Raw genomic sequence first — 12,378 nt, forward strand, 5'->3', positions numbered from 1 at the left:
CCCATACTGCCCTGGGAGAGGGGAGGGGGGTCAGTCCTCTTCGTGTCACTGCCCCCCACCCTGCAGCAGCGTGTAGAGTCTGACAGCCCCCTTGGCAGACGGACAAAGCTCCCTCCACATCCCTCCAGTCTGCTCCAGAGTCAGGATGTCCTGCAGGGAAAGCACAGGGACACCACAGGGTCAGTGCCAGGAAGTCAAGGGGATAGGGTACCTGCTGACACATCCTGAGCTCAGCATTGCCTTTATGGATCAGGGGAGCTGGGAGAGCAAGAACTCCCCCAGGACCAATTCCCAGAGCTAGGAGGGGAGCAGGATCCAGCAGGTACTGGGACTCAGGACTCCTGGGTTCCGTTCCGCATCTGCCAGGCTGTGCCCTCCCCTTACCTCTCTCTTGATAAAGATGATGTCAGTGGATTCCTGTGCTTCAGGTCCCCCAATCTCATACCTCTGCTTCACCTGCTCTGAGGTCAGGCTGCACCTGGGACATGAGGCAGCTCCATTAGCAGAACAGAGACAACTGGGCCTGAGGCCCAAGGGCAGCTGCACCTCTTCATTCTCTAACCCTATAGGCTGCAGGATGGAAGTGTGGGCCTTGGGGTAACAGCACAGGACACCTGGGTTCTATTCCCAGCTCTGCACGACCATGTGCGAGCTGCAGCCCTGATATGTGCCTCAGTTTCCCCATCTGTAAAAGGGGGACAACAATCCTTCTTTTGTCCAGGTGGGCTGTGAGCTCCTCAGGTCAGGGACTCTCACTGCGTCTGTGCAGCACCTGGCATGACAGGACCTCCAATCTCAGGGGCTGTTCAGTGTCTGGCTCAATGGGAGACCCCACTCTCGGCACTGTGCTACTATATTTTGGCTGTGGGGGGGGGAGGATGTGGTAGAGGAAGTTAGGATGTGGTGGGGGTTTGCACGCTGTTGCCGACTGGATCCATCCCATCAATCACTGATTTCAGGGCTCTTCTAGCAGCTTCTACAGCCCAAGAGCCAGGACACGGTTCAAACCGGAAGTTGATTCAACGGTGCCTGAACCAAATCCATCAAACTGGACCTCTGCCTCCTGAGCTGTCCCAGGCCCCTGGGCACCCCCCACCCGCCCCTGGGCCCTGAATCAGCCCCATTACCTGACATAGAACTCGGCACTCGCCCGACCGGCACTGGTTTGGTTGCGAGCAATGCCCAGCAGCACTGGCTGGCTGAGGGTGGGCAGCGGCAGGTTGACCTATGGAGCAGGGTGCAGGTTAGCAAGGAGCAGCAGAGCACAGAGACCCCACCAGCCAATGCACAGTCCCTCTCACCTCATCTCGGATCTCCCGCAGGACGGAGGAGAAGATCTCCTTGACGACCAGCTGTCTGGGGAGATCCTGCAGTCGGATGGATTCTTCTGGGACATCCCCCATCAGAGCCTGCAGCAGAGGAAGGAGCACCAGGTCAGCAAATAAAGCCACCTCTGGGGTGGGACACAGCAAGGGGGGCAGATGCCAAGGAGAAAACCCTCCTGTGCTAACAGGGAGCCCAGGGGAGGCGCAATAGGAGCAGGAACTGGGGGTTAAGGTTTCCCATGGTGGAGGGATCTGGCTCGCTCACAGGGTGGGGACTAGGATCTGGGGCCTCTCCATTCTAGGGGTGCTGTGTGGGACCCACCTGTGGCTCAGGATGCCCACCAGGGATGTCTATGAGGCCAGGTGCTTCGCCCACCCTGAGGCTGCGCCGCAGGAAGACAAAGCAGTCATCAGTGGTATGCACCATGGCACCCACACCCAGCGGCTCTGCTAGGTAGGCCTGGCTGTCTCCAAAGTCCTGCTGCCCCTGCTGCTGAAGGTGCCTGGCTATGCCATCCAGGTTGGTGCCCAGGAAGTCCTTGTAGCAGGTAAGGCCCAGACGAAAGGTCAGGGAGCCACCATCCAGCTGGGCTGAGTGCAGCCGGAATTTGGAGCCATTGAAAAGCCAGGGGTTGTGGTGGCACCGTGTCTCCCAGACAGCGTCGATCCAGGCCTGGCTTGAGGGCAGCTGGCGTCGGTCATAGGCTGGGGAGAGCTCAGCTCGCACCTCTGTCTCTGCCAGGCCCTCAGGAGACGGGCACTGCAGCATGATGAAGATCTCAGGGTCCATGTTGCTTCCGAGCACCTGCCTCTCCCAACAGAGCCTCAGGCCATCTGGGAGGAATTAAAAGAGAGGGATCACTCAGCTTCTATACCAGGCTAACGCCCCCTCCCACCCCACCATGGAGAGCTGGCTCCAGGACACCATGGCCCCCATGCTGTGCTGGAGTGCTGGCTCCACAGGAAATATGCACCCCTCCCACAGCTACCCTAAAAAGCTGTTCCCCTGTGCCCCCCCACCCCATTGCTCTAGAGCATGGAACCTCTAGGCACCACATGTCCCCAACTGCCACATGGACACTATCTCCCCACACTGCTCTAGAGAATCGGCCCCACGGGCACTGCATGCCCCCTTACTATCCCAGAGATCCAGACCCATGGACAGTACACACACATTGTCAGAGGGAATTGGCCCCAGGGGCGCCGAGCTTCCCCCACAGCCTCAAAGATCTGGCTCTGAGTGCCCCAAGAGGCAGCCTCTTGCCCCCTCTCTCCCCACCCCCCGAGATCTGGCCACAGGTGCCCCACACACCATTTGCCACTGCCCAGAGAGCTGGCTGCATGGGCACCACACACGTCCTCCATCCCACTGAGAGCCCCCTGCTGCCAGGACCCATGTGCCGCAAGGCTGCTGGTGCATGGAGGGTCAGGCGGGGACTGGGCTTCATCCACTTCGGAGAGGAGCAGAACTGTAGGCTGTAACCAGGCAAGGGGCCCCTGGCAGTGGGGGGGTGGGAGGATCATTGGGGCCAGACTCCAAATCTGCCAGTGAAACACACACACAGAACTCCGGGGCTGTACTGATGGCGGGGGCGAGGGGGGGGCTGCCAGCTGGGACCCCTCCCCGGGTTCTATCCCAGCTCCGGCAGGGGAGTGGTGTCTAGTGGTTAGAGCTACAGCGCAGGGGGCCATGTGCCCTCGTCTCCATTCTCGCAGTCGCCCATAAACCGGCCTCCCTGCAGCCCCCGTCTCCCCGGCCAAGGAGCCGATCGCCGCCCTGCACCCCACGGGCAGCCCGAGCGCTCCATGCCGCAGCCCCGCGCCGGAGTCGCTACCTCCAGCTCCGCGCCGGCCGGGCCGTAGCTTCCCGGAAGTCAGCTGCTGCCTCCGGCTGCGCTGATTGGCTCAGAGCGGCTCTCGCTCCCTGTCTGCTGGGCTTCTCATCCTGCTAGGCGGCTCTAGCTCCAGGATCTGCCTGGGCGGCTGCAGCTCCTCCCCGGCTCTGTCCCTGCCGCCACACGGCGTAGTGATCCATCCCAGCGGCTCTAGCTGCATGCCAGCTGTGCTGTCCCACGGCTCTAGCTCTCTGACCACTGTGCCCGCCCCCCCGAGGTTCTGGGACCCAGCTAGCTGGCTCTGGTTCCTTGCTGGCTGTGCTAGCCCGTGGCTCTAGATCTCTGCCCAACATGCCTCCCATAGCTCTAGTATGTAGCTGGGTGTCTCTAGCTCCCTGTTAGCTGTGCCACCCCCATGGCTCTGATAGCCAGATAGAGGGCTCTGGGTCCCTGCTGGCTGTGCCACCTTATGGCTCCAGTATGCAGCTGAGTGGCCCTAGCTCCCTGCTGGCTGTGCTGTACCAGGAGTCTGGATGGATGGCTCTAGCTCCGTGCCAGCTGTGTTGCCTGAAGGCTTTGCTGCCTGGCTCCCATGGGTTACCATCCCATCACTCAAGCTGCAACTGGGTGTTTGTGCTCCCTGCTCGTTCTGGCATTCTGTGTCTGCAGCATCTGGCTAGGTAGCTCAAGCTCTCAGGGCGCTCTTCCCACACTGCTTTATGAGCAACATTTCAGTCACATGGGGCTTCCAAAGGGCAGGGGTGACCAAAATATGCAGCGTGTGTGTGTGTCACACACACACGGGTGGGGTTGTGCTCAGTCCCTGGCAGAAATCAGAGGCACGTAGGCTTGTCATACCTGGTTGACAATGCTTGTCAGCCAATGGCGCACTGCTGGTGTGAATGAACAACGTGAGTGGAGCAGGGTCTAATGGGTTACAAGAGAGGAGTCAGGGCACCTGGATTTTATCCCCAGCTCTGGGAGAAGAGGGGTGGCGGGAGCCAGAACTTGCCAAACCTCTCCCGCTCTATTCCGCTCGTTAGTAGCTTCCTTCCGTCCCCCACCCCAGCCAAGGTCCCTGGTCTGTGTTTCCCACTGTGATTAACGCTAATTAGTACCAATTACAAATCAGATTAGACACGGCTTCTCCGAGGCAGCTCTCTGATGAATGGAGCCATTGCAAATGGACTTGCACGTGCACACGCATGCGCAAACGTACACCCTCCTCTGGTGGGCGGAGCCAAGAGTTCTCTCTCCCATGGCAAGACAACCCAGGAGCTCTGTTCTCAGCCCTCCTGCTCTAACCACTGACCTCCCGGACCCGGGGAGTGGAACCCAGGGAACCCTGACGGGGCAGGTCCTGGGAGAGTAAAGCAGCCAATAGAAGTGGGATGGTGGGACCAGGACTCCATGGTTGCAGCCCAGACTGTGGGCCAGGGGGCTGGGGCAGGGAAGTGGGGGGTCAGGGCCCCTGGATTTTGTCCTCACACTGCGTTGGAGGGGGCTTTTGAGTCATGCTGCACTCCGGGCATGTTTCTGCCCCCTTCTTGCCATGGGGCCACAGAGGCTAGAACTTTGAAATCCTGCCCCAAATGTCCCATGTGGGGTGGGGAAGTGGGACTTTGCCCCATTTAAGGCCATTGCCTGGTCTTCCTACTCCCTCACCCCCCGCCACCTCTTTTGGAGTGGGGACACATAACCATGAGATCTAAATCCTCTGGCCCCACCCCTCCATATGCAGCTGGACTCCTGGGTTCTAATCCTGGCTTTGCCAGCAAATCTGGGGAAGTGGTTCCCCTCCAGGGATAACTCTCCCTCCACGTGCATGTGCACACCCAGCAGGGTGGATCATCATGAGCCTTTCAAAGCTCCCAGATGGCTAAAAGCCCCAGCTCTCTCCTTCCTCTGCGTATGCTAATCTTCCAGTCACGTTGTGGGGGCCAGCTCTCCCAGTCACCCCACCACTCCATGGAGCATAGCTGCCCCACACCCATGGCAACGGGGTTCCCACGCCGTCACTTCCGCTTGCCAGCCCTGACTGGGCTTATTGTTGGGGAGCCCCTGGCCAAGGAACACGGGGGGCATTGTCCCCCAGGACAGGATGAGGTCATCAGAGACGTGCTGACAAAAGGAGGATTGTTGCCAGCAGCCTTGTCCCACCCCCCATCCTCATTCACACAACACCATTGAAGCTGACAAAGAGCCCCAGATCTCCTTTGCGGCTGCCTCCCCCTTCAGAGTCCCTGTGCAGGCTTTGAGCTGCTTTCCCTGGGCATTTTGCCTCGTGTCAGCCCCTGAATGGGCACACACTGGGCATGGCAGGTCCCCTGGGAACTCAGAGCAGGCCCTTCACATCCATTGAATCAGTTACCTACACAGCCTCTGCAGGGACTGTGTGTGGCGAAGGTGCTGCCTTGGGGTATAGGACATTTGGGCTTCATGTCCATCTCTGCTATAAACTGTGTGACCCAGACAAATCATTTTGCTCAAGAGCCTCAAAGGGATGCCTCCCTCCATAGGTGCCTCTAACTGCCTCCATAGTGTCTACAGTCAACATTTTTGTGCCACTGACGTTCCCCCAAACCGCCACTCAGCTGCCCCCTAACTCCATAGACAGCCCCTAAGTCTTTACGTCACTGCACAGCTACTGAGCTCCCCGGAGCCCTTGTTCATTCCTAACTTGAGTTGGGATGCTCAGACTTTCCTGGCCATCCCCTGAGCAGGAGGATCCCATCCAGCAGCAGGTGTGGTCAGAGCAGAGCTACCAGGCAGAGCATGTGTGAAATAGCCAGTCACTCAGTGGTCAGTACGCTTGTCTGGGCTGTGGGACACGAAGATTCAGCTCAGTCTCCCACAACCCAGCCTATCACCCTAACCACTGAGCAACAGTAACAGAGAGAACAACAAGAAGTCGTGTGGCAAGTTATGGACTAACAGATATTTTGGAGTATAAGCTTGCATGCACATCTGATGAAGTGGGTCTTTGCCCACAAAAGCTTATGGTTCAAAATATCTGTTAGTCAATAAGTTGCCACAAGACTTATTATTGTTCTCGAAGCTACAGACTAACCCGGCTACCTCTCTGATACTTGTCACCACGCAAGTAACAGGGAGGTTGCCGTGTTAGTCTGTATTCTAACAAAACAAACCAGCACTCATGTAGTACTTCAAAGACTAACAAAATGATTTATTTGGTGATGAGCTTTCGTGGGACAGACCCACTTCATCACCACTACTGATCTGATGAAGTGGGTCTGTCCCACGAAAGCTCATCACCGAATAAATCATTTTATTAGTCTCTAAAGTGCTATGTTTCTGCTGTTTTGTTTCACTGAGCAACAGGGAGGCTGGGAAGGACTACATTGTGATGTAAATTATTGCTAGTGGTCAATTTCACCAACACACATAAACTGAGGAGAAAATATTTCTATTGAGAATAACTGCAAGGTACAGCCAGACAATGTAAAAGACATGCTGCTTCAGAACTTAGTAGAGTTTGATTTAACAAGATTTACTTGGTATATTTGTCAGAGAGGGAGCCGTGTTAGTCTGTGTTTTCGAAAACAACAACAACAAGTCCTGTGGCACCTTATAGACTAATAGATATTTTGGAGCATAAGCTTTCATGGGCAAAGACCCGCACCATCAGATGCACCTGATGAATGCATCTGATGAAGCAGGTCTTTGCCCATGAAAGCTTATGCTCCAAAATATCTATTAGTCTATAAGGTGCCACAGGACTTCTTGTTGGTATATTTGGATAGGTGATGTTGACAATTTGTGTTTTAAGGATTATAAAGCTTTCAGTTTTTGAATCTCGACGTCTGATGCCATTAATTATTGTCTAAAAGTCCCCATTTGATCCCCACCCATAATTTCCTGCAACTGTGAACATTTACACTGATTTTTGAAAAGCTTACAAATAAACACAGATATTATCTGTCAAAATTACATAGGAGTTAGGCAGCAGATATTAGACGAAGTATATATACATCCATGCAAATATCAGCCCTACTTCTATGGAACTCTTCAGCATCCCCTTCTGCTGGAGCTCTTTCACTTTGAATAGAAGAATAAATATTTATTGGAGCCAGGATCCAAGCCTGCTTCCTCCCAAGGGAGTGCCCTAACCACTGGAGCTCTTCAGTATGATGGAGTTTTGTGGTTTTCTACTAAGAAGGAATATCCAAGGTTAGACATCTGGCTCCAGCCCAGGAGCAGATTCACAGCTGAGAATCCCAAGCAGAAGGAGGTGCATAAAGGCCCAGCTCAATGGGAGTTAGGTGCCTAAGCATCTTTGTGCATCTGGTCCCTATGCTCTCCCTTGGTCTGTACATTTCATTCCTGGCTGAGATAGATCCCTGCCAGTGTTCCCTCTAATTTTTCCCATCCATGTGCAGAATAAATTTTATGATGTGCACCACCAGTAGAAATGCACACTGCCTTTTGTGGGTGCTCTGCTAATTATCTGGGCGGTACCTGAATCTCTCCTGAGAGGCCATCCAAGCAATCAGCTTACGGAGAACACTGGCTCCAGTTCATCATGCTAGCTTCTGAAAATTCCTGTCCTTGCTGCTTAACTCTTGCCATACAGAGATGGGAGCTTGGACATCCATCTCAAGGCTCAGGATGCCACTAAGCAGCAGAACACTTAGGAGTTAGGCATTGCAACACACATCAAAGTAATACATATGTCACTTTCCGGGTCTAGCCCTTGCATTGCTCTATGCCTCCATTTTTCCATCTGTAAAATGGGACAGTAACTCTTCCTTTGGGCTATATATACTGTAAGCTCTTTGGGGCAGGAACAGACTCTTGCTGTGTGCCTGTGCAGTGCTGGCCAGAATCAGGCACCAGTCTTGTTTTGGATATATGCAGCACAACGAGGGTCCTGATCTCAATCAGGTTCTGCGCAGCAATCACAAGGCCCTGGTTTCTGCTGGGGCCTCCAGCTGCTATAAACAGAGAAGCAGTAACAAAGATGTTTAGTTCTAAATTGAAGGCAAGAACTCCAAAGAGCAAAGGGACATTTGCAGAGCTGACCGTGACCTCCAGAGTTTGGGGAGAAAAACCCTCATGTGTCAGAGGTTAAGCCAGTCTCTGTTAAGGGTTGGCTCAAACCTCACGAGGGCAGATTATTCTGTATCTGCCCACTGTGGGATTCTCATGCCTTGCTCTGAATCACATGGTTTTGGTCGTCCTCAGGCACAGGACATTGGACGTAGGTGGGTCTTGCCTCTGATCCAGTCTGGCAATTCCTATGTTTCCCATCGTTACACATTAGGTCAAAGATTGTTCAAACTAGAGGGGTGTAACCATGGCCCCTCGGTTAGGACAAACGTAAAAACAGTTACACTCCTTTTTGATGGCACAAGAAGGACTTTCACCCCCAGTGACATTTGGCCTGGTGGGTTCTAGGTTTGCTCAGATTTTTCACCTTCCTCTGAAGGCTCAGAACCTGGAGGCTGGCCAGGTTCTGAGGTGGTTCATAATCCAGTTACTCCTGTCCAGGGTGCCCCAAAGATTGGTCAGACCCTTTGGCAAAGGGTGTATGTGTGGTGGTCCTGCACTCCCAGAAGGGGTGGAGCCCCAGGGAAAGGGCGAGGCTTGAGCAGTGGGAGCTCTCAGCACCACTTGGAGCATACCATGCTGCTCCCAGTCTGTCCCCAGTGTGGTGCTTAAGCAGCAATTTAAAGGGGCCAGGGCTCTGGTTGCTGCTGCTCTTGCAGCAGTAGCAGCAGCAGCAGCTACCAGCCTCAGGCCCTTTTGAATTGCTGGGCCCCAAGGCAACTGCTCCCTTTTAGCTGCTCACTGTTAGTCGGCCTGCTCCTGTCCAGCTGACTGACTGCTTGTTCGGGGTCCAGCTGAGCATCAGATCTGGCATCAAGGAGAAATTTTCCCCAAGTCAGATTAGCAAGGACAAGGGTCAGCAACCTGCAGCTCCAGAGCCACTTGCGGCTGTTTGAGAACTTCTTTGTAGCTCCCAATGCTAGAGGTGCAAAGTAAAAAAACAAAAACAAAGCAAACGAAAACAAAAACAAAACAAAAAAAACCCACTGTCCTGATTATTTCCAATAAATGCCAACTGTCTAAAAGCCCAACAATGAACAACTCCTATCTAACTAGCCAACGATGTGTGATCTCGAAACGGTGGAGAACTTCCCCTTTAATATGTGCAGTGCATTGTGGGATATGATACTGCATCTGTGTTTTGATCGTGTTGCTAGTAAAGTCTTGATTTTGAAAAGGAAAAGGAAGCTTGCAACATTCCTGCTGTGAAGGGCAACACGCATTTTAATAAAGAAAGCTGAAATTAAATGTGAAGTAAAATTGGCATACTTAAAGTGGGGTTGTGAGTGAAAATCAGGGAGACAGTGGTAGAAACACACACGTAAAGTGTGAGGAAATAGAATATGTAAAAAGTCCATGAATGTCCTGCAGTGACCATGAATCTCATTACAAATCATTGTGTGCACGCTGTTTTTATAATAGGGTTACAAAAAGTCTGGTTTGATGCTATTTATTAAGGACCGTCTCATATTCACGTGCATTGGGGCTCTTAATTATTGAGTTTTTTACCGAATTTGAAAAAAAATGGATCTGCTTGTTATTTTGGTTGCCTTTTGAGTTTTTTCACCTTTCTCTGCAGCTCGGGGCATGGGTCACCAAAGGATCATCTGTCTGACCTCATCAATTCCCTGCCATCAGAGGGGCCTCAGGCATGGAGGGGGCTTTTGGTTTCTCCTCTTCTTTACCTGCAGCACCCTACAGTTTAGTTTCCTGAGAACTCAAATGACTTGATCTAATTAACATCATTGGGCTCAATGGTAAGTGAGCAAAACTGAGGGGTCTGTGCTGTACAGAAGAATTAACGATAGCCTCTTGTTGCCATCATCATCAACAGCCACAGGCCCAGCGCCCATTGGTGTCTGATGCCTCTCTCACTATTTCTTTCCATCCTTCCCTGTCCAGTGCAGAGTGGCTTAGTTTCTGCAGACTAGCTCTGCACCAATCTACTACATCACCTACCCATTCTCTGTGGGGTCTGCCTCTCCTATTCAAACCTTCCATTATGCCACATACCAGGGTCTTGACTTTTCATTCATCACTCATTTTGCAGATATGCCCGAATAGCTGTAACTTGCATTGTATAACCTTCTGCACTAGGTTCTCTTTTGGTTGTATCTCCCTATGTAATTCCTCATTGCTGACCTTCTGTACCCATCCTATTCTCAGGATCTTTCTACAACAACTCCTTTCGAATGCCAATATCCTTCTCTTTGAATCTTTCATTATCACCCGTGTCTCACTTCCATACAACAGGCTGCTGAATACACACGTTTTCAAGACACTCAGCTTCATTCCTCTGCTTTGTTCCTGAGCTTTACTTTTCCAGACCTTATTCATGGCCTTCAAACTCACTCTTGCTTTCACTAGTCTACTCAGTGTTTCCTTCTTACAGTCTAGATCACATATATTGCTTCCCAGATAACTGGACTTCTGTACGTTTTCTAGTTTGATCCCATCTACACTGATTTTCCTTCCCATTTCCTTATTTCCAAATACCATTGTTTTCATTGTATCGATGTTCATAATCAGTCTGTACCACTTCCCTTCCTCGTTTAGCACATGCACTGTCTTCTCCTTAATGTTATATGAAACAATAGGGGCCTTTACCCCAATCACAGGCATACGTCACTGCCCAAAACAAGTTGCATGTAGGCAGAGGCGTTTGACAAATATAATTTTATGATGAGAAGGAAAAGCTGAGGATCAGAAAGCCCAGGGAACAGCCTAGACAAGGAGGGAGAAAAAAGCCATAGGTGAGTAGAGTTTTTGGGGGTAAGTGCTACCTGAAAGAAGCTTGGGACTGGGGAAAAACAAAGTATCCCCAATCTAATTCCTTCTGCGGTCAGGGAAGTAGAACTCTTTGTGGACTGGAGATATCTGACCCCACTATCCCTTTCTTCTCCAGACTAGAGATAGACAAACAATTGATGCTCCGGTTTGCTGGTCATTCTAAAAAACTGAAGAAAACTAGTTGACCTAAATGGAAAGTTTTTCAAATTTGTCAGTGAATCAATTATCCTGTTTCTAATCAAACTATGTAGTTTCCAAACTTTTTCACATTTTCTCTGAATGTTGATAAAATAAAATCAAGTACATTTTGAAAGGACGAGTCTTTTGAATTGGAAATACTGAAATCTTTCCTTTAGAAAATTATGAAATACTTTGTATTTGCTAAAAAACAAATCAATCTGGCAAATTTGGCACAAATTCACAAAACTTTTCAGTCAACCCAAATCAGCATTGTTTGTGCCAAGAAACGTTGCCAGGCTTCAGTCCTGCCTGAAATTACCCTGAACTGTAGTTAAGTGGTGGGGGGGAGAGTTAGATAGGAGTAATACATTACCCTCTACACACACAAGTAGGTAGCTGAAATTCTGCTGCCAGCTGGTGGCCTACCACTGAGGCCAGGGCAGGGCAGGGGAACAAAGAGGTGCTCAGCTGCCCAGTGAAGGGTAATAGTGGAAGGCAGCAGCCAAGCAGTAAGGGGGCCTGGTCAGGAAACAGGTTGGTTTGATGGCTGTTAGCATTAGTGTCTGTTCTGCTCTGGGGATCCTGACTGGGGGTGGAACTAGTTACTGTAAAGGAGAGGAAGGACTGGAAAAGGACTAGGGCAGGGGTGAGCAAATTGTTTACATCAGGCTCCACTTTTTGACCCTGTAATTAGCAGGGCCAGCCAACCTGCCGAACAAAATCCAAACCAACAGAAACTTTAATTATGTTAAGAAAAAAAATTGGTACATATAAGAAAATAAGTCTGTAGAATGTAAACCTTTTATTAATCAGTATATAAATTTATTTGCCCAGGAAAGCTTATGCTCCAAATATCTGTTAGTCTATAAGGTGTCACAGGACTTGTCGGTTTTGCAGATACAGACTGACTTCGCTACCCCTCTGATCTATAGAAATGTGAATACCAGCACAGAAAAAGTAACAGATTTCAGCACTTTAATGAGCGGGATGAGCCTGAGACCCAGCAGCTGATTCTGCTGCGACCCCCTTATGAAATTTCGCTCGTCCCCCCGCTTTGACCCCAGCAGGCTAAGGCAGTGCTGGGGCTCCTGGGAACCTCACGTGTCAGCGGAGGCAGGGAGTTCACCTCTGCGAGGCAGTGGTGGACTGGGGGAGAGAACCCAGGCGTCCTGGGCCCC

At 51.5% G+C, this 12,378-nt stretch overlaps 1 protein-coding gene across 2 annotated transcripts; it reads right to left on the minus strand.

Annotated features, from left to right (window-relative positions):
* Nucleotides 1–12: 12 nt before the first annotated feature.
* On the minus strand, nucleotides 13–3,197 carry NUDT22 (nudix hydrolase 22). 2 transcript variants are annotated; one of them, XM_075004862.1, is made up of 6 exons: nucleotides 3,161–3,197; nucleotides 1,648–2,159; nucleotides 1,302–1,409; nucleotides 1,128–1,225; nucleotides 385–478; nucleotides 13–150 (listed from the first exon to the last, which is right to left on the minus strand). In XM_075004862.1, the coding sequence occupies exons 2-6, from the start codon at nucleotides 2,113–2,115 to the stop codon at nucleotides 46–48; spliced, it is 873 nt and encodes a 290-aa protein (XP_074860963.1). In that variant the 5' UTR covers nucleotides 2,116–2,159; nucleotides 3,161–3,197; the 3' UTR covers nucleotides 13–45. The 2 variants fall into 2 exon arrangements, with proteins under 2 accessions (XP_074860963.1, XP_074860961.1); XM_075004860.1 differs by lacking the exon at nucleotides 3,161–3,197 and adding an exon at nucleotides 2,638–2,859.
* Nucleotides 3,198–12,378: the final 9,181 nt, after the last annotated feature.

The sequence above is a fragment of the Carettochelys insculpta genome, chromosome 11, assembly GCF_033958435.1.
Source record: "Carettochelys insculpta isolate YL-2023 chromosome 11, ASM3395843v1, whole genome shotgun sequence".
Taxonomy (NCBI): Eukaryota; Metazoa; Chordata; order Testudines; family Carettochelyidae; genus Carettochelys; species Carettochelys insculpta.

What these genes read in the sequence shown, in the direction of transcription:
- NUDT22 (XM_075004860.1), bottom strand. Translation starts at nt 2,773, where the DNA reads ATGAAGCCCAGTCCCCGCCTGACCCTCCATGCACCAGCAGCCTTGCGG. An exon ending in TCTCTGGGCAGTGGCAAATG is followed by an intron (nt 2,160 to 2,637) that starts GTGTGTGGGGCA and finishes AATTCCTCCCAG; the next exon opens with ATGGCCTGAGGCTCTGTTGG. An exon ending in TGCGGGAGATCCGAGATGAG is followed by an intron (nt 1,226 to 1,301) that starts GTGAGAGGGACT and finishes CCTGCTCCATAG; the next exon opens with GTCAACCTGCCGCTGCCCAC.